The sequence below is a fragment of the Staurois parvus genome, unplaced genomic scaffold (genome assembly GCF_062004578.1).
Source record: "Staurois parvus isolate SC_StPar_1 unplaced genomic scaffold, SC_StPar_1.0 ptg000321l, whole genome shotgun sequence".
Classification (NCBI taxonomy): Eukaryota; Metazoa; Chordata; class Amphibia; order Anura; family Ranidae; genus Staurois; species Staurois parvus.
In genome coordinates, this window is record NW_028318117.1 from 10,322,428 (window position 1) to 10,349,619 (window position 27,192).

General features: G+C 41.8%; 1 protein-coding gene across 1 annotated transcript; it reads right to left on the reverse strand.

The window, feature by feature from the left end:
- Positions 1 to 1,872: 1,872 nt before the first annotated feature.
- MED31 (mediator complex subunit 31) lies at positions 1,873 to 27,176 on the reverse strand. The gene is made up of 4 exons (XM_089683794.1): positions 27,019 to 27,176; positions 22,898 to 22,972; positions 21,706 to 21,802; positions 1,873 to 5,205 (listed from the first exon to the last, which is right to left on the reverse strand). Exons 1-4 carry the CDS (start codon positions 27,041 to 27,043, stop codon positions 5,013 to 5,015), a joined length of 390 nt encoding a protein of 129 aa, XP_089539920.1. The 5' UTR covers positions 27,044 to 27,176; the 3' UTR covers positions 1,873 to 5,012.
- Positions 27,177 to 27,192: the final 16 nt, after the last annotated feature.

Below are 27,192 nucleotides of genomic sequence, written 5' to 3' on the forward strand. Positions count from 1 at the left end.
ACACGCAGAATTGTGTGACAATCAAAATCTTGTAGCGGGAACGCTGGTTCCTGCTATGGGATAATGTGAACAGGGCCTTAAAGTGGTATTAAACCCAAAAATGTAATATACATTCACCAGCCACTTTATACATCTATTCAATTGCTTGGTAACACAAACTGCTAATCAGCCAATCACTTGGCAGCAACTTAATGCATTTAGGCATCTAGACGCGGTGAAGATGACTTGACGTTCAGAGAATCAGAACGGGGAAGAAAGGGGATAAAAGTGACATTGAATATGGCATGGTTGTTGGTGCCAGACAGGCTGGTCTGAGTATTTCAAAAACTGCTGATCTACTGGGATTTTCACACACAACCATCTCTAGGGTTTACAGAGAATGGTCTGAAAAAGAGAAAATATCCAGTGAGTGGCAGTAGTGTGGGTGGAAATATCTTGCTGATGTCAGAGGCCAGAGGAGAATGGGAAGACTGGTTCGAGATGATAAAAAGGCAACAGTAACTCAGATCAACATGGACCAAAATCTCTGAGGAATGTTTCCAACACCTTGTTGCATCTATGCCATGAAGAATTAAGGCAGTACTGAAGGGAAAAGGGGGTCCAACCCGACAAAGTGTACTTAATAAACTGGCTGGTGAATGTATTGCAACTTACCAATCATTAGATGTGGTGGCTGTATTGGTTTACTTTCATGCTTTCCCCCCCCCTTGGTTTACATCTGGTGACCTAGGCCAGTAACACCCCTCATGTATTAAAGTACCCCCACTGTTGATGGAGCACATAGGCACATGTAGACAGCAGCATTGTCAGTCTGTGGGAGAGGAGTGTTAGTTATGCTAGCAAATGTCAATACATTACCTGAAGCTAAATACAAGCTAATATTTAATAAGCATTCACAGCAATTTTCCTTTCAGGATAAAGGTTTTACATAAAGAAAATCTAAGTACTGTGAGGTCCCCTGTCAGTGGTGAATGGTTTGTATCAACTCCCTAATGGCTACATCTGTAGGGCAGCTTGTTCTGTTAAAAAACAACCTAAAAACAGCTCATATATTATGCAACTATCTTTTCTACCACCGTGGGTGGAAGTATTATTATTATTATACAGTAGTTATAAAGCGCCAATGGTTCGCTCAGCGCTGTACATTACAGAGGGGGACAGAACACGTGACAGAACAATACCAATACAATGCAAAACATGAGGGGATCGAGGGCCCTGCTCTTTCGAGCTTACAATCTAAGAAAAGAAATTGCTAGATTTCCCCCATCAGTTTTAATCTGGGAATCCCTCCCATAGCACTATTGTGTTCTGCCGGCAGGGAGCCCTACTTGCCCACAGAACACAGTGATCACTGCTAGCGGATATAAAAAAAAGTCGGACAGGTTGGTTGTACTGAAGTTGTACTGGAGTCGATCGATGGAATAACTTCCGTACAACCAACCTGCCCAAACATGGATCGAATCTCAGACGGTCCCTGCTGAACTGGCCAAGATTCTATCTATGGCTGGCTTCACTGGCCACATCATCAGGTGAAAATAGTCTACAAAAAGAAAACTAATGCAGGCATCACATTTTAAAATTGGTAAGCTGCATTATAATAAATATTTGCTTTCAGATATAATAATGCTTTAAGGAAACACAAAGCCTGCCATTGCTGACTCAGTCTGCACATGCTAGGCACCTGGTTGTTATTCTGGCTTCAGTAGTTTCCAGAACAAGTACGCAGATAGGAGGTTCTGACTTTCCGGATCTCTACACTTGTTGCAGGTCAGTTACTCAGATAGAATGCAGTGAATTAGATCAGTAGAACAAAATTGGCAGCTTCCATGTTTCTCTCAGGAAAAGTAGAAATACTCTAAAGAAATGAAGAGATTTTGTAAACACACAGGTTTATTGAGAAAATACATTATTTTTATCAAACAACAGGTAAAAGTTACCCTTGCATCCCCAACCCCTTTATATACACTGTGGATGTGGTTCATTTTTTGTATAAGAAGTGTGTCCAATGGCTGTGTCCTACAATTATATAAAAATAGAAGCCAGTCGAGTACTTTAGTATCTACTGCTGTTTTAATTTCCATTATACAGTACTGTATATATGCTGATCTGGTAAACGAGAAAAACAGCAGAAGGCACCAAAGTACACCACTGTCTTCTGTTTTTATGCAATTACAGGACTGCGGAGTACTTTGGTATCTTTTTTTTTTTCTCCTTTCATTAGTTATAGCCTTTAACACCTGAGCTGATACTATTATTCCAACATGAATCTTAACCCAACCTCTAAAAAGGTACCTTGAGATGTAAGCTCCTCCCCTTTCTACCTCAAATCCATCCTCTCACCAAAAACTGAAGGCTACGGTTTAGGATATGGGTTTAGATTAACGCCCAAGTTCACCTTAAAGCAAATGTACATATTTTTACATGAAAAAAAAGTGAATTCTTTTTTCCACACGAGCCTGCAAAGTATTGTAGCCACAATCCCTGTATTGCGGGTGCAATGTTATGCTCCTGCAATCTCATCATCCAGCTCTCTGCCTGCACTTGTGCATAGGCTTTTAGTTAGAGCTGGAGGAAGTGTCAATAGAGTGTGCGGATTACGGCTTTCACATTCCATTAAGAACTACAAGCCCATCTGCCACAGCGGAACACAGGACTTGTAGTTCATTCATTTACAGATCTCTGTGAATGAATAGGACGTAGCTGTGCCACACAAAATGTAAAAGTGAAAGCGGCTGCAGGGGAGGAGAACCCATGAACACTGTCATGGAGAGGGAGCTTTGCACCATGTTACACCCTAAATTTGGACATTATAGGTTACTAAAGAGGAAGTAAGCCATTAAAATATCTCTTGAAAAAAAATTTATCTTTTCCATGGTTTTTTGACACTATTGTTTTTTTTTCCTTGCTGTGGATCTTTTAAACTATTTTAACCACTTGCCCTCCTGAGGATTTACCCCCGTTCCTGAACAAGCCATTTTTTTGTTACGGTGCTGTGTTACGTTAACTGACAATTGCACGGTCATGCAACACTGCACCCAAATTAAATTTACGTCCTTTTTCTCTCACAAATTGAGCTGTCAGTGGTATTTGATCGCCTGTGCGGTTTTTTATTTTTTGTGCTATATATAAAAAAGACAGACAATTTTGAGAAAAAAAACACTATTTTTTCCTTAATGCTATTAAACAAGTCCAGTAAAATAAATTGAAAAAAAAATCAAATTTCGTCATTAATTTAGGCCAAAATTTATTCTGATGCATGTCTTTGCCACTGGGGGGAACTGACTTGGTGTCACTGACATTCCCAGTGACACCAATACAATGATCAGCGCTAAAAAAAAAAAAGCACCGGCACTGTACTAATGGCACTGGGCAGGAAGGGGTTAACATACGGGGCAATCAAAGGGTTAACTGTGTGCTGGGAGTGTTTTACATAGGGGGTCGTGTCGGTGTGCACAGCCATCCAAAGCCGTGTGCACAAGCTGACAGAGGAGAACTATTAGTAAACAAAACAGTTCTCTTCCCCATCAGAAATCACCAGGACCTGGTGTTTGATAGCCGCGGTTAAGGAGCGCGCGCCCCCTACCCAGGAATGCACAATCACGTGTATATATACACATGATTTTGCACAACAGTGCCGTCCTGTAGCAGTATTTCTGCTATAGGACTGACAGGAAGCAGTTAATCACTGCAAAACATATTGTTAGCTTTCGCAAAGTATTCACAATGGTTTGCAACTTAAATATACCACGTTGTCTATTTAAAAAAAATAAATAAAAAAAACACAAGGAGCATCCACATACCCTAAGTCGGCCATAGACTGTTCAAACCATGTCTGGGCAGTCTGAATGTGCCCAAGTTGATTGATCAGTCAACATTGCTACATTGGGATTTTACATGTGATTATTGCTAGCAGCTATTATAATTGATTGCAGTAATCACTGTGTTCTCCCAGCAGGGATGGCTCCCACCGCCAGGAGAACACAATAGCTCTGCAGAAAAAATTCCCCCATCAACTCTGACTGTTTTGACGGGGGAATCGAGAGATTTTCTTCCCTGCAACCCATGCTGGTTTTAGTAATTTGTGTGATCTGTTCATGTATGCCCTACGTATTCTGTCATAAGCCATTTACAACATCTTTCTCCCACAAGACTAAGCGTATGCTTGTCTGTATGGTGTACAAGATAACAGACCTAAAATGTGGGAGACTGTGTCTGTCCACACAAAACACATTTTTCAGTGTGCAGAATGACTCACTGGGTTTGACTGTGCTCTTCACAAGTGCAGTTGCTCCAGAGCTTAGTAAAAGAGGGGGAAGCTCTGTTGACATCCATCATCCAATCTTTTAAGAGTAAAATTGCGTTGTTTTTTTTTCTTCCTTTGCACGTGATTGGGTACTTGCAAAGTGACATTTCACCTCATTTACGAAGCTTTGGCGCAACTGCAGTCTATTGCCTTTAGTAAATCAACCCCACTGTGGCAATCTGTTCAGTAGAATCCTCACATCCCATAAGCACAGATCATTTTGAGGTGCAGCCCATCTTCCACCTTGATGGATTTGATGCTTATTCTACATAACACAAAATGTTGTAAAGTACAGGACTGCTAAGCAATGTTAAAACTTGAACACCAAAGATGTATAGACAGCTGGTGAGAAAGTTACGCTGCCAGCATCTACCCAAATCTAACATTTTTGATTTGGAAGTATCAATTTAGAATATGAAAAAGGGCAGAACAAGATCAACCAATATTCTACCAAAACCTTTCAGGGCATATATTTCATATCACTCATGATGTGCAGGTAATGGAATCTTGTGCTACAAAGAAGCATTATAATACACAAAACAGTATCTGACCAATCTTCACTAATGACATCACACACTAAACAGAACTTTACAGGAATATTGACAGAATCACAGGAAACAAAGTGATGCAAAGTTCATGGACACCGGTATTTACATTCTGTAACAGCACATTTTGGATATGGGTTGTAAATACAGCTTATGTAGGTGTGTCACTTTCCAATGGTGTTGTTCTGTGGTTGCTGCTCTGCCAGAGCTTGCTGAAGTCTCGTACGCTTACGGGAATAGTGTTGCCAGTGCAATATTTGCTGTTCGTCAATAAACTTAGCACACTGGGCATTCACTAGCTCTTTGCGGAAATGTTCATACTGTAGCAACTCCAGCATATACAAGCATTGCGGATACCTGCAGGAAACCAAAACAGAGTATAATCAGCAGCAGAACTATTGTACATGTTTATTGAATTTAAAGCTGAACTCTAGGCAGACAGCTAAAGGCACTGCTGTAATACTTCTACTGTATGGAAACTGGTTTTGCTGTCAAAGAATTTGTAATCAACACATTTCTGCAACATCCTGGACCCCTCTGTTGACTGAAATGCAGTTAAGCAACACAGCCTGGGCTAGGACCTCACCTGGCCTGTGATTGGACAGTGAAGCAGCAGCACACAGATGAGGTCATGCCTCTGTACTCACCTATCCTGTACATATGTTCAGACAGCACTTTCATGCACACATTGTGATCCAGTGACTTTGATGCTTTAAACTAGAAGGAAAGGCTATACAATAACCTGCTAAGTTATGCTTTACCTTTGCTTTGATCCCCTCTGCACACAAAAAAAGAAAAACCACTTTTGGAATACATTTTCTTTTTTATAGGTTTTCTATGCAGTTATGTGACTGCAAAGTTCCAGCAATGTGTGCACTGCAGAGGGCCAACATCTTTGATGAATCCCATATAGCTGCAATTATGTGTGCATACCTCGTGCTCTGCTATACAGGACTTTCTAATATTAATTACAAAATAAACTGCAACAGCAATAAAAAAAAAATAAAATTAAGTAAAATAGAAATATAATATAAAAAAGGTACGAGACTGCTGTTCCCACTCTAATATTATACTCACACACTAGAATTGCAAATGGTGATGTGCTGTCCCTTTAAATAATATAAAAATAAAAAAAAAAAGAGATCCAATCAAAGTGCACCACTACTAATGTGCTAAATACTATATGCTATCCTCCTAATCAAAAACACAAGTAGTGCTATGTGCACATGGACAGAGGCTCTGAAGTGACTGAACTCCCATGTCAGTGTGCAGTGTGTTCTCCTATGATGTGTGACAGGTCACACACTTCACCAGGCCACACCGCATGGAAAACAGCAAGGACCAGTCTCTTACAGGGACACCAAGCGGGAAGAAGCTGCTAAAGCTGAAAGCGTAGTCACATAGATAAAGTATAAACGTGACCTACTTGATTTTAGGTCCACAACTGAAGGTGAGCAAGTACTGTACCTATTGGTGGAAGACAGCACTGGGGATTGGAGCACGAAAACCTCAGCATGTTATTGCAAGATATGTGTCACGGAAGAGATATTGAATTGTTTACAGTAAATGCATTAACATATGAACTTTAATCTGAAGGACTCGTTTTTAGATTGTGAGAAATTATTTTGGTTGATTTGAGTATATACACTGCTCAAAAAAAAATTAAAGGAACACTTTGAAAACACATCAGATCTCAATGGGGAAAAAATCTCATGCTGGATATCTATACTGATATGTACTGGGTAATGTGTTAGGAATGTAACAATGCCCCATCGTTTGTAGGTTAATAATTTTCAATTTCCATCAGAGGACTGAATTCAAAGACACCCCGAAAATCAAAGTGAAAAAATTATGCAGCAGGCTAGTTCATTTTGTTGAAATTTCATTGCAGCAACTCAGAATGGTCCTCAGTAGTTTGTATGGCCCCCATGTGCTTGTATGTATGCATGACAACTTCAGGGCATGCTCCTAATGAGACAATGGATGGTGTCCTGGGGTATTTCCTCTCCTCCCAGATCTGGACCAGGGAATCACTGAGCTCCTGGACAGTCTGAGGTGCAACCTGGCGTCGGATGGAGCGAAACATGATATCCCAGAGGTGTTCTATTGGATTTAGGTCAAGCGAGTGTGGTGACTATTCAATAGTATCAGTCCCTTCATCCTCCAGGAACTGCCTGCATAATCTCACCACATGAGGCCGGGCATTGTCCTGCACCAGGAGAAACCCAGGACCCACTGCATCAGCGTAGGGTCTGACAATGGATCCAAGGATTTCATCCTGGATACCTAATGGCAGTCAGGGTGCCATTGTCTAGCCTATAGAGGTCTGTGTGTCCCTCCATGGATATGCCTCCCCAGACCACTCACCCACCACCAAAATGGTCATGCTAAACAATGTTACAGGCAGCATGACTTCTCCAGTCCCTTTCATGTCTGTCACGTGTGCTCAGGGTGAACCTGCTCTCATCTGTGAAAAGCACAGGGCGCCAGTGGCAGACCTGCCAATTCTGGTGTTCAATGGCAAATGCCAATCAGCTGGGCAGTGAGCAGAGCCCAGCAGAGGATGTCAGGCCCTCAGGCCACCCTCATAAAGTCTGTTTCTGATTGTTTGGTCAGAGATATTCATCAGTGGCCTGCGGAGGCCATTTTGTAGGGCTCTGGTAGTGCTCGACCCGTTCCTCCTCCAAAGGAGCAAATACCAGTCCTGCTGATGGGTTAAGGACCTTATGTAGGGTCCAGGTATCACCTCACACTACCAGGAGTGACACTGACCCTAGCCAAATGCAAAACTAGTGAAAAAAAGTCAGAAAAGATGAGCAGGGAAAATGTCAGTGACCTCCACCTGAAAAGCCATTCCTGTTTTGGGGGGTCTTCTCATTGTTGCCCATCTAGTGCACCTGTTAATTTCATTAACACCAAAGCAACTGAAATGGATTAACAACCCCTCTGCTAATAAACTGACCAGATCAATATTCCAGGAGTTTGGCTTGATGCTATACTCAAAAAGTGTTCCTTTAGTTTTTGTGAGCAGTGTATAATAGGCTATAGGTGAAATATCTGCACATAGCACTACTTGTGTTTTTGATTAGGCGGATAACATCTAATATTTATCATATCAGTAATGGTGCACTTGTTTGATTGGATCACTTATTTTTTTTATTTAAAAAAAGTGACAGTGCACTACTAACATATCACTATATAACTGATGTTATCCTGCTGGCAGCCATAGGTCTGAGCTTTGATGACCAGGAGGAAGTTAACACCAACCAGCAGCACAGACAGGAATGAGCTGCAGTAACGTGACCACACAGAAAAACCTTAAAGTATTCAGAAAACAATTTATTAGAAAGTATATGCAGTGAAGATCAGAGGAAAGGGGAATCAACATTTAACAGGTTATTGTATAGCCTTTCCTTCTACTTTTAGTCTGACATGAAACAAGACTGCAGGCCTGGAATTTTGACGAACTGACATCACTTGCTGTACGCTTGTTTTAGGTCAATGAGGCCATAGTGAAGCCAGAGACAGCCAGGCAACTACCATGTTCAGAAGGAGAACTATGGCATTCTATATATTTCCCTCAATGAAGGTTTACGTTTAAGCCTTTCAGTGACAGATGTATTATATTTTCTGAAAGAGACTCTGGAGAGTAAATATTTGTGGTAGCTGCAATTTCTTATGTCACAAGATATTAGTGAAAGGTGTTTGTCAAAGAAAAAAACAAAAAAGCACTGAAGTTTATTTTAGTATACACTAACACAATATATCACACATTGTTTTGGTAAAATATAAGAGGATGTTGCATCGAATAAATAGGTAGCGAGCCTTAAAAATTGTGCACGACACGCTTCTTCACCCAAATCTAACCATGAGCGAAGGGGGGGGGGGGGTTGTATTATACACAATCCAGCCGGTCAGGTGAAAGCATTCGGACAGCCCGATTGCTTCCACAGCCCCCAGACTTTGTGTCCCCTATGTGATGAAAAAAAAAAAAAAGATAACGTGTTACTAAACCCAAAACAGTAAAATCAGTCTGTATATGCAGTAATGCATGTTTGTTATAGTCACTGTGGAGCTAGGACTGAATACTCTGCATTGTGTAAAAAGGCTGTTTGATCCTGACTTATCTGCCCCTCCTCTTGTTCAAATGTCCACGCTGATGAGACGGAGAACCCATAGTCCTTCTGCACATGCTCAGGTTGGTGTGTATTGCTAGAGAGGTTTTTTTTTTTTTTCTTCCTTGGGAGAGTGCATGTGATCAGCACAGGGCCATTCAGCACTGTCCGGACAGAGGTCAGGGGTTTTGCATTCTCCTAGAGCAGAAACAAAACTCCTTCTACAAGCTTTAACCAGTGCTCTGCTGAAGACACAAGACTAGTCTAACTGCTGATGAGAAAAGGTATTTAGCAGTTTATATTTGCTAAAATAATTGCATGTTGTGTGTACTGTGGGAGACCGGATATAGTGGATGCAGGGTCCTGGGTTTAGTAACACTAAGTAAAATTTTTAAATTGCAAAAAAAAAAAAAAAAAATAAAGTTACACCCAAGCACATAACATCCCTCTACAGCCCCCCCCCCCCCCGAAAAAGTTTGGAGGTCCTTACATATACACAAGTTTGAATGTAAAACACACAAGTCAAGGTGCCTACGTATGAAAACATTGATTGTGATACACAGGTTACATATCACCATGTATGCCGGAGTGAGCAACACTAGCTTAAGACCTCCGTAAAGCTAAACTGATGACCTGTAGGGGCTATAGAAAATATAGGGTACTGAAGTTTGTCGCCATTTCATAGGTGCACACAAATTTAACGTTTGGCATGTTGGGTATCTATTTACTCGGGGCAACCTCATCTTTTATATTTTACCAAACAAATTAAATATATTGCGCTTCTTTGCCCTAAAATTTACTTTAGTGAATTATTGAAATTCTGCATTTCCTAGACTTTGCGGTAATATTGTGTGACATAAAAATTTGGAACTACCACTATTTTATTCTCTTTGGGGGTTTTGTGTAATTTTCAGGCCTAAAATGATTTTTTTAAACGTGTGCAAAAAATGGCTCTGGCAGCGAAAGGGTTAGGCGCCTTTGAGGGCCATCAATTTAGAAATAACTGTGAATGCTGACCCAAGAGTTATTGCTTTCACTCCGGAGTGCATGGAGATACCCATTTGCATTGCAATCGTCCCCTTCATGCATATTTACATTTGTATGTGCATATACACAAGACCAGGGTGTTTTTAAAAAATGTTTTTGGGGTGTTCATTTTTAAAAACTTGTTACTAAGCTTTATTCCCATCAAAAAGGGAGATAAACAGCCCCCTACGTGATAGCATATATGGAATGACAGCTTCTCTTTAATGAGACACCAGGGGTCTATTAGACCTCTAATTTCCTGCACTCCACTGAAGATAATCAAGCACATGTCATGGTCAAGGAGCTGCCTTCCAGAATGTGTGGAAGTGATTAGGCAGCAACAGTCGGCTTAACAAGTGGAAACACTCTCCTGGTTATAGCAGCCAGGAGTGTTTTTAAAAACTGCTGTCAACGTAAACTAAAAAGATAGCACACCAGTGGGAACTTGTCATGTAGCTCCCATTCTCCAGATGAAACCTCTGATCAGAGGGGAGTCACTGCTGCAATGAGAATGGCTTCTTTCCATAGAAATCAAAGTGGTTTGACAGAAGACTACATAATATTACTATATCCCTAAATAAAATTAAACTTTTTTTTAAACATTTTCATTCTTTTGCCCTTTTAGTCCTAACCATTTTAAAGAACATATGTCAAAACCAGCCTTAGGATTCTACTACTTGGTGGTAGCATTACAGGTGAAGAGTAAGATTTGTTCCAATGGAAAGCTACTCTGAAACAGTTAAGCTGTGAAATCTGGTTCAGTCCACCCACATCATGACATCAGATGCTCTCACTAGCATTGTGCCAGGAACACGGACATGAAGTCTTGCAGTTTGTTAGCTTTTCTTTATTTCTGGGAACTGAACTGATCGTAATGTACTCTGTGAAGAAGGCATCACAGTTTCACTAGCTGGTTATGATGAAATGTCCACTGAATCATTTCTAGTTTTGTACCAGAAATCAAGAAATACATTTCAAGTTTTGTACCAAAAATCACTAATACATTTCAAATCAAGAGGCTGTAAAAAAAAAAAAAAAAAAAAAAGGGTATTCAGTGAATTGAAAGAATGTAGTCCAAAACTGCATCTAAAAAGAAACCTTAAAATTTGCAGCCTGTGATATTCCACCCAGTTATTGTAGGGATGAAACAGCCATCAGGACCAGCACCCTCTACTCCACAAAGGAACGCCACCCTGCTCTTAAGCGTGTAGGGTTTACTCTCTCCTGTCACAGCCAGAACTCACAATATGTCACAGGAGAGAGTACACACTGCATCATGTGAAACTAGGAGGTGCTGGTCCCAATGACCACTCCGTCCCTACAATACCGTGAGACAAAGCCATCCCCGGATTTTAAGATATCCTTTAAAGCATGTAGCAATTAACACTAAGTTAACCTTTTGTAACAGGTTACACCCATATTCAGGATGCAACATGTTACGATCAGACCAGCCCACTCCCCGCACTGACAGCTAGCAGGGATCTCTCCCGTCCCACCACTTGTTGTCAAATTTTTTAAAAATGCAGCCGGGTGGGCGGTGAATGAGAGACTACAATTCCCGATAGCCTTGGCAGCTGTCGGGTTGTAGTCCTCAATGAACTACCATGGCGCCTGGCTTTCGGCCTTACCATATCTAGGAATTAAGCTTACCCCAACATATGATGGACTGTATCAGGCCAACTTTCCCACTGTCTTTCATGAGTTGACTGAGCTATTGTCCTCTTGGTCTCATTTCCCGCTTTCATGGTTCGGCAGAATTAATGCAATCCGTATGACCTATTCCGTGTTTTGCCAGTTCCAGTACCTTCGCATGTATTGCGTATCCATCAGCGAAAACTCCTGTCCTTTATTTGGAGCTCCTCTCGACCCAGAATTAGCAAACATATCTTATTCGCGCGACGGAGTGCGGGCAGGTTATCTGTTCCAAATCTCCAGTCTTACTATTTGGCGGCTAACATTGCCCCCTTAGTTCATGTTCATGCATCTCACCACTTCCCCCTGTGGGCTGTTGTAGATATGATGGACTCTCACCCGATACCGCTCTCCTCCTTGCCATGGCTTCCTATTTCTCAACGTCCATCTACCCTTAGCCCAACACTGACGCTTTCACTACGTCTTTGGGATTCTATCAAATATTCCGGTGGCCTGATCTCTCCTCACCTGCCACTGTTACGTCTATTGCATAACCCATTATTCCCTCCGGGTAGGGATAATCCTAGACAGTTTGCCTGGTGGCAGGCGCATGGCTTTTAAGATGTTCACTCACTCCTATCTCCCACTAGAATAATTACCTTTGAAACTCTGCGCTCTTCTTATAACATCCCTCTCCGAGAACATTTTGGTTATCTTCAACTTCGTCACTTTATTAATACGCTAATACGTACGCATCCGGGACCTTATCGTCTGTCCCCCTTTGAAAGCCAGTGCAGACATAGATCTCATGCTCCGGGTTTGATTTCCTTGATTTATTCTGCCATTATAGAACCCCTCCGGTTCGTTCCTATCATCAGCGTTGGCAGTCTGAATTAGGGGGACCTTGGATCAACAGGACTGGCAGAACATGACCCAAACATTATCTAAATGTTCTAGGAATGTCATTATCCTTGAGAATGCCTACAAAATTCTATACCGATGGTATTATACGCCTGCTCGTCTAGCTAGTTTTATCCCTACATATTCCCCGGTCTGTTTTCGGGGATGCCAACAATTGGGCACCATGGCTCACATCTGGTGGACTTGCCCTAAAGTAAGTAGATTATGGATTAGGGTGTATGCTCTCCTCCGCACTATCCTTCACACAGTCATTAAGCGTAACCTGTATGAAGCGCTTCTATTTAAACCACTGGAGGGCCTTCTCCGTTCTGATCGGCAGCTGGCATCACACTTATTTATGGCAACTAAATTGACAATTGCGAGGGCTTGGAAGACTCCTGTCCTTAGTTTTGAGGCTGTCAAAAACCGGATGAACTTCATAATGGTTAATGAAAAACTGACGGCCATATTGTTGGATACCCATACAAAATTTCTGCAGATATGGCGTCCCTGGCTGGATATAGCTCAACCCTCGAGATTCGACCAGTCCCTTCTGTCGATATGAGGATGGATTTTGCTGTGATCCCCTTGGAGCCCCTCCCTCCCCCCCTTTTTTTTTCTTTTTTCTGTTGTTGTTTGTGTTGTCCGTGTCTCTCTACTGTTTGTCTTTTCCTACCCTCCTGTTCAATCTGTCTTTAAACATATTTTATGGATTGTGCTTGCTGTTTTATGCGCTACATCCGCAATACTATTTATGCAATCTAGATTTCTTTATAAACTCTAGGTTATGAACATGTACTATTTTTTGGAGAGGCCTCTTCTCGTGCCTCTCCCGTTTTCAATAATGCTGATGTAGCAAAACTTCCCTTTAGAGTTTACATTATCATTGACCCACAAAGGTTTGTTAACCGTTCCCTTCCATCCCCTTCCCACATCCTTTCCTACAGGGCACCTATGTAAACTTTTCAGCTTATGCCTTTATCGATGCATGCCTTGAACCAGCTTCCCTTCATTTAATACAATTTATAATTGTTGGTCATTGAATCTATGCTCCGAATGTCTGTTTATCTTTGCTTAATATTCAATAAAGCTCTTTGTAAAAGAACTACCATGGCGCTGTGGAGTGCCATGGTAGTTCATTCATTTCTCTCGTAAGTATATCTGCTTGCTTGTACATCCCTTATGGGCTAGCAGATAAACTGAGAGGTCTGCAGGAGACATGCATGGCACCAGCAATCTGCTGATCATTGGTGCAATACTTTACAGGCTACTGCAGACAAAAATAATAAATGCACATTTTTAACCTGCAAAAAAAAAATAAAAATGGGCATTTATTATTTTTTACTAAAAGGTGAACTTATCTTTTAAACAGAAAGTGAGCCGTGGCTGGAGGGTAGGTTTAGCACTTTAGAATGCTATACTCATATGGCACAGCATAGTGTGCTTTTGTATATATACACACACACATACATACATACAGTTGTGTTCAAATTAATAGCAGTCAGACATCACTAACCTGATCAATCACTGTTTTTGGTAGAAATGATATTTCTACATGGCAAATAATTTACTAGCAGGTGTAGTAGAGTAATACAAATCCAGCAGACCCAATAGTCATGACATGCATGCTGCTGATTCTGTGTAATTGAATCACTAATTGAAAGGGGCATGTTCAAAATAATAGCAGTGTGGAGTTCTATTAGTGAGGTCATTCATTCTTTGAAAAACAGGTGGCAATTATTGCCCTTATTTAAGGAAGGAAGACCGCAAATGTTGTACATGCTGGTTACAGTGCATTTCTCTCTGAAATTCTGAGGAAAATGGGTCGTTCCAGACATTGTTCAGAAGAACAGCGTACCTTGAATAAAAAGTTGATCGGAGAGGGGAAAACATATAAAGAAGTGCAGAAAATGATAGGCTGCTCAGCTAATGATCGCAAATGCTTTAAAATGGCAACCAAAACCTGAAAGACGTGGAAGAAAGTGAAAAACTACCATTCGAATGGATCGAAGAATAGCCAAAATGGCAAGGACTCAGCCAACAATCAGCTCCAGGAAGATCAAAGAAGGTGTAAAGTTACCTGTGAGTACTGTTACAATTAGAAGACGCCTATGTGAAGCCAAGCTATCTGCAAGAAACCCCCGCAAAGTCCCACTGTTGAAAAAAAAAAGACGTGCTGAAGAGGTTACAATTTGCCAAAGAGCACATTGACTGGCCTAAAGAGAAATGGCGCAACATTTTGTAGACTGATGAAAGTAAGATTGCTCTTTTTGGGTCTAGTGGCCGGAGGCAGTTTGTCAGATGACCCCCAAACACTGAATCAAGCCACAGTACACTGTGAAGACAGTGAAGCATGGTTACGCAAGCATCATGATATGAGGATGTTTCTCATACTACGGTGTTGGGCCTATTTATTGCATACCAGGGATCATGGATCAGTTTGAATACATCAGAATACTTGAAGAGGTCATGCTGCCTTATGCTGAAGAGGAAATGCCCTTGAAATGGGTGTTCCAACAAGACAACGACCCCAAACACACCAGTAAACGTGCAACATCTTGGTTCCAGACCAACAAGATTGACGTTACGGAGTGGCCAGCCCAATCCCCGGATCTTAATCCAATAGAAAACTTGTGGGGTGACATCAAAAATGCAGTTTCTGAGGCAAAACCAAGAAATACAGAAGAACTGTGGAATGTAGTCCAATCATCCTGGACTGGAATACCTGTTCACAGGTGCCAGAGGTTGGTTGACTCCATGCAACACAGATGTACAGCAGTTCTCAGAAACCGTGCTTATACAACTAAATATTCATTAAGTGATTCAAAGGAAAGCAAAATATTCAAACATTTTTCAGTTTATATAGTGAATGTTTGAGTTTGTAAAGAAGAATACAAACACTGCTATTTTTTTGAACAGTCTAATATTCACTTTTCTTCAATTGTTTTAGAGGAACAACACAAATTTGATCTATTTTTCTTCATGTTTTGATTTGGAATAGAATGTGTAGTGTTCCCAATGCATTTGTGTGTATGGAAAAAAGCTAGAGAGAGAGAGAGAGAGAGTGTGTGGTGTGGTGTGTGTGTGTGTGTGTGTGTGTGTGTTTCAACATTTTAATAAACTACACTTGAAACTCCCCCCCACAAAAAACACTTAAAATGTGACAGAATATATCAAACAATGAGTAAACATATCTAGGGTGGTGCTAACATCATAATGCATTCCCACAAATAAATAAATATTTAGTCATTGATATGCAGTGCTCCCTATATCTGACTCTTAAGACTCAATATATCAACTATGTTAATTGCTTTTTTTTTTTTTTATTTCTGCATACAAACATCCACGAATAACAGTATAATCTAAACACATGAATAAAATGTCTATTACAAATTCCAGTGATGAAATTTAAAAGTTCCAATGCAATATTTTGTGATATCAGTGTTAACGTATATCTTCCTCCAGTCAGTGCTCTATTGGATATACATTATACACCGGCATGCAACATGGATCCCTTTACCTTTTTCTCAATAGGACACCTGGTGCACATCTCTGCAAGAGGCTCCCAGCCTCTCCCTCCTCTGCTGTCAATGCGCTCACAGAAACATAAAATGGCCTCTGATAGTGTAGTATTTCAAAACTCCAGCATTTATTAAAAGTATTGCACTTACATCAAATAAATGGTAAAAGCTCCTCTAAGAATAAATTACTGTGCAGCCGCGACCCAACTCTCCTGCAGCGTCCAACAGCCAGCTCCTCCTTGACGCCACAGAAGAGTTGGATCGCGGGTGGGAGCGGATACAATACTTATACCCCCTGACAGGAAAACGCCTATTTAAACCTAATAATGTTTTTTTTGGGCCTATATTCAGAGGAGCGCACATTGGAAAAAAGATGATGGTATCAACGTTGCATGCCGATGTATAATGTATATTCAATAGAGCACTGAGTGGAGGAAGACATGTTAAAGGATTATTTCACCTTTCGTAAAAATGTTATATTTTACGCCTAGCGGTCAAAAAAAAAAACAAAACGTGGCTGTGCAGGGCAAAGCCCGCCCAGCTGTGTCACTCATTCACTGTCCTCTATGAACAAGAAACTACAAGCCGTGACAGCCTTAGCAGCTGTCGGCTTGCAGTCCTCAATGATCTACCATGGCGCTGTGGTAGTTCATTCATTCTTCCTGTCAGTATATCTGCTTGCTCATACATCCTGTATGGGAAAGCAGATATATTGACAGATCTGCAGGAGACCTGCATGGCACCACCGATTTTCTGATCGCTGATTGCTGGTGCAATGGTTTACAAGCTCCTGCAGACAAAAATAATAAATGCACATTTTTTTTTACCTGAAAAAAATAAAATAAAATGTGCATTTATTTATTTTTATTTTTTTTTACTAAAAAGGTGAAATTATCTTTTAAACACTGATATCACAAAATATTGGATTGGGACTTTTAGATTTCATCACAATAATTAGCAATAGACTTTTTATTCATGCGTTTGGGATTATACTGTTCACGGATGTTTGCTATATGAATTTTATTTAGAATTTATGTATACACAGTTGATATACTGAGTCTTTAGGAAGTGCCACATATCAATTACTAAATTTTTATAGTGTGCTTTTTGGTAAAGGTTACATAGTTAGTCTGGCTGAAAAAAGACAAAAGTCCATCCAGTTCAACCATGAAAAAAGAAAAAAAAAAAAAGTTCTACACCCACAGTTGATCCAGAGGAAGGCAAAAAAACCAGCAAAGCATGATCCAAATTGCTCCTGCAGGGGAAAAATTCCTTCCAGATCCACCAAGAGGCAATCGGATATTCCCTGGATCAACTTTACCAATAAAATGTTAGTATCCAGTTATATTTTGTGTATTCAAGAAAGAATACAGGCCTTTTTTTTTTAAAGCAATCCACTGAGTTGTTCAGAACCAACTCTTGAGGGAGTCTATTCCACATTTTCACAGCTCTCACTGAAGAAACCTTTCCATGTTTGGAGATTGAATTTCTTTTCCTCCAGATGTAAAGAGTGCCCCCTTGTCCTCTGTGATGACCTCAGGGTGAATAGGTCTACACAGAGTTCACTATATGAACCACTGATGTATTTATACATGTTGATCATATCCCCCTTAATCTCCTCTTCTCAAGAGAGAATAAATTCAGTTTCTCTAATCTTTCCTCATCTCCTCCATGCCTCCTATCAGTTTGGTTGCCCTTCTCTGCATTTTGTTCTTTTTGTGAATTGTCTTTTTCACAATGTTCTTTTTGTGAATTGGTGCCCAAAACTGAACTGCATATTTCAGATGAGGTATTACTAATGGTTTGTTCAGGGGTAAAATAGTATCTCTCTGCAGTGTACACCTCTTTTAATACGAGAGGATTTTGCTCACTTTACAAACCACACTTTGGCATTGCATGCCATTATTAAGCTATCAGAACTCCCAGATACTTCTCCACCATTGATTCCAGTTGTACTCCCCCTAGTATGTATGATGCATGCATAACCTTACATTTATCAACATTAAACCTCATCTGCCACATAGTTGCCCAATTAAACAGTGCATTGAGGTTGGCTTGTAAATTGCAGACATCCTGTAAGGACATTAGTCCACTGCACAGCTTGGTGTCATCTGCAAAGGCTGAAATTGTATTTTTAATCCCAGACCTTATATTGTTTATAAATATAATAAAAAGTAAGGGTCCCAACACTGAACCTTGGGGTACACCACTGACAACCCTAGACCATTCAGAGTATGAATCATTAACCACTACTCTCTGAATACAATATTTTAGCCAGTTTTCTATCCATCTACATACTGGTTTTTCCAAGCCTGTAGACTTTACCTTACACATTAGCAATGTGGGAAGTATACCACGTCCACCTCTCTATCCAAGGTTTTGGTCACCTGCTCATAAAAAGAAATCAGATTTGTTTGACAACTTCTGTCTTTCATTAATCCATGCTGTCTGTTGCTTAAACTAAGAGGTCTATAATTACTTGGTAAAGATTTTGACCCCTTTTTAAATATAGACACCACATTAGCTTAAAGCCAATCCAGTAGTACTATGTCAGTCAGTAAAGAGTCCCTAAAAATCAGAAACAATGGCCTTAAAATGACCGAGCTCAATTCTTTAAGAACCCGTGGGTGTATGCCATCCGGTCCAGGTGCTTTATTCACCTTTATTCTGTTTAAATATTTCTGGATCATATCAATTGTGAGCCAATGTGGATCATCTAGGGCTGTATCAATATCATGCCCATTATGGAAAAGAGCTCCCCCATGCTCCTTTGTATACACCTAGCTCAGGGATGTTGGATTCCTATCACCTGACGCCTGAGATAAGTAGTTCCGGGCACCGGGCAGGTTGTTTTTTCCCTCCTTTAGCCCTGCTGTGGGCAAGCAGCGGGCTCACCTGTCAGGTGCAGCAATCGGTGGCAGCGCTGCCGCCGATTGCTTTTCCACAGTGCCAGCCTCTCCGCTCCCCTGGCGTGAGGCTTCCTGGGCTCCGCTTGCCCATCTGCAGGCCTGGTTCGCCATCGGCTAGAGGGGAGGGAGAAGAGCGGACAGGTCAACTTCTCCTCCCCTTCTTGTGCTGACCCGGAAGTTACATCACTTCCAGGTCCCCGATGATAGACTGCAATACAATCCCCGGGAAAGAATGTAATATGGTGCAATGTGTACCACATTACATTCAGTAGAGCAGAAGGGTGACATGTAGGGTCTTATAGATCTTGGATGTCTCAGAGAACCTGTCACCAAAAATAAAAAATTTAAGTTACACCCAAGCACATATCATCCCCCCCAAAAAAATATTAAGGCCCCCACATATACGCACGCACAAACGTAAAAGCACACGCTAGGGCGCCTACGCATGAAACCGTCGATTGCGATACACGTTACATATCGCTGCGCACGCAAGGATAAGAGTGATAATTCTAGTACCAGACCTCCTCTGTACACTATACTGGTGACCTATAAGGAGATTCAAAAGTGTCAACCTATAGAAAATATAGGGTACTGAAGTTTGTTGCCATTTCACGAGCACACACAATTTTAAGGTTTGACAAGTTGGATATCTATTTACTCGCTGCAACCTCATCTTTTATATTTTACAAAAAAATAGGGTAATTTATTGCTTTTTTGTGCCCTAAAATTAACATTATTAATTAACTTATATTTTTTAATAAAATATTGCGGTATAATCATGTAACATAAAAAAATTGGAACTACCATTATATTATTCTCTAGGGTCTCTGCTTTCAGAACATATAAAATGTTTGGGGGTTTTATGTAATCTTCAGGCCTAAAATGATTTAAAATGTGTGCAAAAAACGCAAAAATGGCTCTGCAGCGAAAACGCAAAAACAACTCTGGGAGTGAAAGGGATAAAGTATAAGCCCTGACCCCCCCCCCCCCTTTCCTGACGAGCAGCCAATCAGTGCTCATTACACTGCAAGGTCGCTCCCCTCCCTACTAGTCCCCGGGTGTGGTGCTGGAGACAGACGGAGGGGAGGAGGAGATGATAAACAACACAATGTTAAAAATATTACAAGTTTAAGTCGCAATAAAGCCCCTTTTGTTTTTAAAAGCCAGAGACATTCCTAAAATCACCTCCGATTTATATACGGTTTTGGTTGAAAAAAAATTATTTTTTTTCAGGACAAGTAGATTGTCATAAGAGACACGTATATTGGGGCCCCGATTTAGTCCCTGGACAAGTAGTTATTTAAAACATTTTCACACTCCTGAGAGCAGAAGAAGGTATTTAATAAATTTGCCTTCTCTTTGTCCTCAGTCACCCACTCTAGATTATTTTGTAAAGGGCCTACATGCTTGGACCGAACCATTTTACTACTATTTGAAGACTTTTTGGGGGTTTGTCCTATCTTTTGCAATTTGTCGTTCGTTTTCAATGTTTGCAGCCTTTATTTCCTTTTTACATATTTTGTTATATTCTTTGTAATGTTTAAATGATGATAGTGTTCCTTCATTTTTATATTTAATAAAAGCTCTTTTATTATCTATAGCTTTTTTTTTTTTTTTTTTAAACTTTGGCCGTAAGCCACATAGGTTTGATTTTTAGCCCTTTAAAGTTGTTGCCCATGGGAATATATTTTGCAGTGTGTTCACGGTCTTTTGGAAGAACTCCCATTTCTGTGTTGTGTTTATCGATGCCAATATTCCCTCGCAATCTAAGTCTTGGAAAATTAGCTCTCAAAGTTGAGCATTTTTATTTTTCCCGTATGTGCTTGTTGTTTACAGCTAACAAATGAAATCATGTTATTGTCACTACTACCCAGATGCTCTTTTATATGGACATTCGTAATAAGCTCTGCCTGGTTTGAGATTACCAGGTCCAGCAGAGCATCATTCCTAGTTGGGGCCTCTATGAACTGTACCATAAAATTGTCTTGTAGTAGGTTTATATATTTTTGCCCTTTTAACTGTTCCTGCAGTACCATTACTCCAGTCAATTTCCGGGTAGTTACAATCACCCATTATCACTGTACTAGCCCTTGCATCCCTTTCGATCTGTGCAAGGAGCTGAGTCTCCACCTCCTCATTAAGACTGGGAGGCCTATAACAAACCTCAATGATTACCTTTGTAGTACGCACCCCCATGTGCAGTTCCACCCATAATGCTTCAGCCTCCTCCCACTCTCCATCAACTAGGTCCTCTTTCACACTCGCTCTGTGATCACTTCTCAAATAGAGACAGACATCACCACCTTTCCTTTTTACCCTATCTCTCCGAAAGGTAAACCATCCTTTAAATTGACTTTGGTCAAGCTGGATGATGCCAACAGGGTCCCCCTGTGGCTCAAATTTGGTCAATTCAGCAACAATCACCTGAATTCGAGACATGCATAGCCCTCTTAAGGCTGAGTGAGATTGACCCATCTGTTTTAGTCTGCTCCTTTCCAATTAACTGACACTGCATAACTCTAGATCTGGTGCAGGGACATCCCAGTGGGTGACACAACAGAATGTATTCTACCCTGGAAAATGCACAACTTTCAGTAATCAGGCAATAGCAGCCTTGGTTGTGACAGACATGAGCCATCTTTTTATCCATGCTATCTCACTTTGCTACTGACAATTTCATCAACACAAATAATGCAAAATAAAGTAACTACACATACAAAATTATAAAAGTACTAATAAGGATTTTACACTTACTTTAAATATTTTGCATATTCAGGATCCTTCCAATAAAGAAGGTATTTCAGATAATTAACAAATGACTTGTCCTTGAAGAATCCCCTCTGTGCTAGGACTAAAGAGAAGGATACAATCAATAACATGATCATACATTCAGTATGGAATAGAACTTCATAAACAAAATAGCAAAATCAGCAGTGTACAAAAGATATAGGAGCAATACCTGTTCAGGGTGGCATACTGTGTCATGGTGTGAACCTGCCCAAAGCAGATAAAGACTCATGAAAAAGAGTCCCCACTCGTAGATTTACCCTCTGAAAGATATTCCCAGTGCCCCTTTATCAAGTGACAATATAAAAAAATGTAGATTTTAAATTTCCCAAACTTCAGTGGTCCCCCAGAAGAACAAATGGCAAATTTTCCATAACCGAAACACAGACAATAATAACCTGACAGAGGGTCTAACCCTTACAAGCGGTCTACAATTAAAAAATTTATGTTTGGCTATAAAACCATGCACGGTTCAGTGACTCAGAACATAAAAAAGCCATTTAACTGTCAGACAACTAGCATTTTCAAAAGGCTGCAATGGCATTTTGCACACAAAAAGTCATTAAAAATGACAAAGAAAAAATTGCACTAATACAAGACAACCAAGCAGAACTTGGCTTTTACTGATCTAATTTTGGCATACTAAAAAATTTAGCCGTTACAGGATAATACATTCTGCACTAACTTAAAGCCCATCTCCGGGGTCAAGATAGCCCTTCTACCACTCACCTATAACTGATCTCTGGATAAAAACCGTAACTAAATGCCTTTTATAGTTACCTAAAGCCACAGTCATATGGCACTACAATCCAAAGCCTTTTCTTTTGTTTCCTTCTGGCAGTGTCCTTCTTGGGAAGTCCATGTCACGGCTTGCGTGACGTGGACAATTCCTATTGGCTGTCCAGCAGCAGTCTCCTCTCAATATCCAGAAGAGAAGTGACATCCTCAAGGGGATCGGTGAGTGATCATCCTTATGGTCCCCCGTACCAACAAACAACACCAGCAAGGGACCTGCTTCACCAGGCAAGAACAATAAACCTTGCAGGATGGGTGGGGGTCATATCTTGAATGCAATTAGGTTTTAATTTCTTCACAGCTTTATGATTTGTAGATTAACAAAATAGACCCAACTAAGAAACCATTTCCATAATATACTTACAGTTAAGGTAATTAGGATTTGCCAGGCACTGAACAAACTCCAGTTCCAACTGGAACCGATATCGGGCTTGCTCATCTGAAAGAAAATATAAAGGAAATGTCAGTATTACTTACATATGTTTGATACTAATTTCAAGCGGTATTAAACCCAAAACAAAACATTGAATAACTGAAGAAAGTGCAGAAGACCAAAACTGATAAGAGGACTGGAGGAGCGCAGCTATGAGGAACTGAATTTATTCCCTCTTGAGAAGAGGAGATTAAGGGAGGATATGATGAACATGTAAAAAACATAAGTGATCCTTATAGTGAACTCAGTGTAGAGTTATTCATTTTAAGGTTATCACTGAGGCCAAGGGGGCATTCTTTACGTCTGAAGGAAAAGAGTTTTAACCCCCAAATAGGGAAAGGTTTCTTCATAGTAAGAGCTGTAAAAATGTGGACTGTGGACTAGACGCTCTCACAACTCACTGATTCTGGCCAGCTCAGTAGATTGTTTTATTCCTAGACACACAAAACACACTGCTAAAAAAAATTAAAGGAACACTTTGGAATCAGAGTATAGCATCAAGTCAATTACATCTCCTGAGATATTGGTCTGGTCAGTTAAGTAGCAGAGGGAGTTCTTAATCAGTTTCAGCTCCTTTGGCGTTAATGAAATTAACAACAGGTGCACTAAATTGCCAACAATGAGACGACCACAAAAACAGGAATGGTTTTACAGGTGGAGGCCACTGACATTTTTTCCCTACTCCTCTTTTCTGACTGGTTTCCACTAGTTTTGCATTTGGCTAGGGTCAGTGTCAAGACTGGTAGCATGAGGCGATGCCTGGGCCCTAAGGAGGTTACACAGGCAGTCCAACTCCTCCAGGATGGTATATCAATACATGCCATTGCCTGAAGGTTCGGTGTGTCTCCCAGCACAGTCTCAAGAGCATGGAGGAGATTCCAGGAGACAGGCAGTCACTCTAGGAGAGGTGGACAGGCCCACAGAAAGTCCTTAACTCATCAGCAGGACCGGTATCTGCTCCTTTGTGCAAGAAGGAAAAGGATGAGCACTGCCAGAGCCCTACAAAATGACCTCCAGCAGGCCACTGGTGTGAATATCTGACCAAAAAATCAGAAAGACTGCATGAGGGTGGCCTGAGGGTCCAACATAGTGGGCTCTGTGCTCACTGCCCGGCACCATAGAGTTCGATTGGCATTTGCCATTGAACACCAGAATTGGCAGGTCCACCACTGGCGCCCTGTGCTTTTCACAGATGAGAGCAGGTTCACCCTGAGCACATGTGACAGACGTGAAAGGGTCTGAAGAAGTCGTGGAGAACGTTATGCTGTCTTTAACATCATTCAGCATGACTGTTTTTGGTGGGGGGTGGGGGGCAGTGATGGTCTGGGGAGGCATATCCATGGAGGGATGCACAGACCTCTACAGGCTAGACAATAGCACCCTGACTACCATTAGGTATTGGGGTGAAATCCTTGGACCCATTGTCAGACCCTACGCTGGTGCAGTGGGTCATGGATTCCTCCTGGTGCACGACAATGCCCGGCCTCATATGACAAGAGTATGCAGGCAGTTCCTGGAGGATGAGGGAATTGATACCACTGAATGGCCCCCACACTCACCTGACCTAAATCCAATAGAACAACTCTGGGATATCATGTTTCGGTCCATCCAACACCGCCAGGTTGCACCTCAGACTGTCCAGGAGATCAGTGATGCCCTGGTCCAGATCTGGGAGGAAATACCCCAGGACACCATCCGTCAGCTCATTAAAAGCATGTTCTGACATTGTAAGGCTTGCATACAAGCAAGTGGGGGCCAAACTACTGAATATCATTTTGAGTTGCTGCAATGAAATGTCAGCAAAATGGACTAGCCTGCTGCATCATTTTTTCAGTTTGATTTTCAGGGTGTCTGAATTCAGACCTCTGTAGGTTGATAATTTTCATTTCCATCAAACGATGGGGCTTCCTTATGTTCCTAACACATTACCCAGTCTATATCAGTATAGATATCCAGCATGAGATTTTTGCCCATTGAGATCTGATGTGTTTTCAAAGTGTTCCTTTAATTTTTTTAAGCAGCGTATACCGGAATACGAATATTTATACGTAAAGTTGATACAGGGAATATCCGATTACTTCTTATGGGATCAGGAAGGAATTTTTTTCCCAGCTGGAGCAATTTAGATCATGCTTTATCAAAGTTTTTTGCCTTCCTCTGAATCAACTGTGGGTATCAAATAATGTATATGGAGAGTGTATATCATTTTTTTTCCCCTCTCCATACAGTATATTGTGTTTATCACACATCTATCTAAAGCAGGGTGTCCAAACTTTTTTCAAAGAGGGCCAGATTGGATGAAGTGAACATGGTGGAGGGCCGAACATTTTTCCGAACATTCTTTGAACCATTACAATTAAATGCAAATAAATTATTTTATGCCAAGTTAATTGCAAACAACATACTTTTCATTTCATAACATTAAGATCAACTGACAGCTGAGTTTTCACAATGTATTGAAAATAAATTTAAAAAAAACTTACCTGCACTAATGTGAAGGGTGAAAAAGGTAGCTGGAGCTGAAGTCTCTGCTCGGCAGCCGGGAGGGGAAGAGAAACACACTTCACGCTGGAAGCCCGGCCCTGACGTCACCGCCCTCTGTCGCTCCCAGCGCGGCGCAGTCACGCATGCGCACTGCTCTCAAGCAGAAGACTGTCTGCCACAGAAGGGAGGGCCGTGCGACAGCCGCATTTACACAGACCAGGGAGAACGCGCCGCAGTCAGGCATACACACTGCCCTCTGCTCTCAAGCAGAAGACTGCCATAGAAGGGAGGGCCGTGGGAGGGCCACATTACACAGAGCAGGGAGGGCTGTTGGAGGGCCGTATTAAACCGACCCCGGGCCGTAAATGGCCCGCGGGCCGGACTTTGGACATGCCTGATCTAAAGTATTCTCTTTTGCTCCTGCTGCTCTCAACGGTCCAACCCGCGTTCGGCTCCGACTCTTCTCAACGGTCCAACCCGTGTTTAGCTCCCACTATTCTCAACGGTCCAATCTTTCAACTCCCCACTGCAAGGATAATCCAGGTTTGTACCTAGGGGTGGAGGAATAGGGTGTAATACTCACCTTATGGCTCCCTCCAGCGGGGTGAGCAGTCCCACAAATCTTCCCCTCTCAGGTGCTCCTGGCCTCGGTCACACTCCCACCTCCTCTACCTACAATGCAGGGTGGATGTCCATCGTTTCCTTCCCCTGGCCCTGTGACAGTAAGGCGGTACTCCGCACAGACCTGGAGCTGGCGGTACACAATGCAAGGCCTGTACAGGACAGCACACACCACACTGACCGCAGCTGGAATGTTCTGCAGACTTCAATGTAAAACCTGTAATCAGGGGCGTCCCTAGGGTTGGTGTCACCCGGTGCCGGAACACTTGGGGACACCCCCTCTGACGATCCCCACAGGATGGATCAGATCTGCGGATTGAGCATAATGGATCAGAGTCCGATCCGTTAACCTCCCCAATCCGCACGTCCAATCCATCCTACAGGATCGACGTGCAACCTATACAGGGTTAACTGATGTCTCCACAATCTCCACCAAAAAGGTAGCCGACGATCCCCACAGGATGGATCAGATCTGCAGCTTGAGCATAATGGATCAGAGTCTGATCCATTATGCTCCCCAATCCGATCCATTTGGCGAGGATCGTCGGCTCGCTTTAAAACGTACCTTTTCATGGAGCGATTCTGGTGTCACCCCATGCAATAGGTGTCACCAGGTGCAGCACGCACCCCCCACACCTGGCTAGGGACGGCCCTGCCTGTAATGAACACACAGAATGGTTTGGGGGCCTATGCCTTTCCTCCATGACACATCCGATGCCCTGGCTGCGCCCATCCTGATCCGATACCTGGAGGGCCGGTAGAAGAGATCAGTCTGAGCCTCTGCTCACCCCCCGGGAAGACAGGAAGTCTGTAATGGAGGAACCCGCTGCGCTAGGAGTCGGCGAGGACGGCCACACACATAACCTGTAGGAAGGTCTCTGTACTACGAGCAGAGGACAGCCCTCCTACCCGGGGTGTCTATAGACAGGGACTCAGCGCACACTTACCGCTCTCCATCGGCACGGCAGCCATGGCGGCTCTGTGAGCTTCCTAACACCGTATGACTACCAACGGCGTCTCCAGTCGAAGCTCCTTCAACTACAATCGTCTGACTGGAGCTTTACTTCAACAGGAAACACATGACCTCCATTCCACTTTTTTTTAAATAAACTTTAATGTAA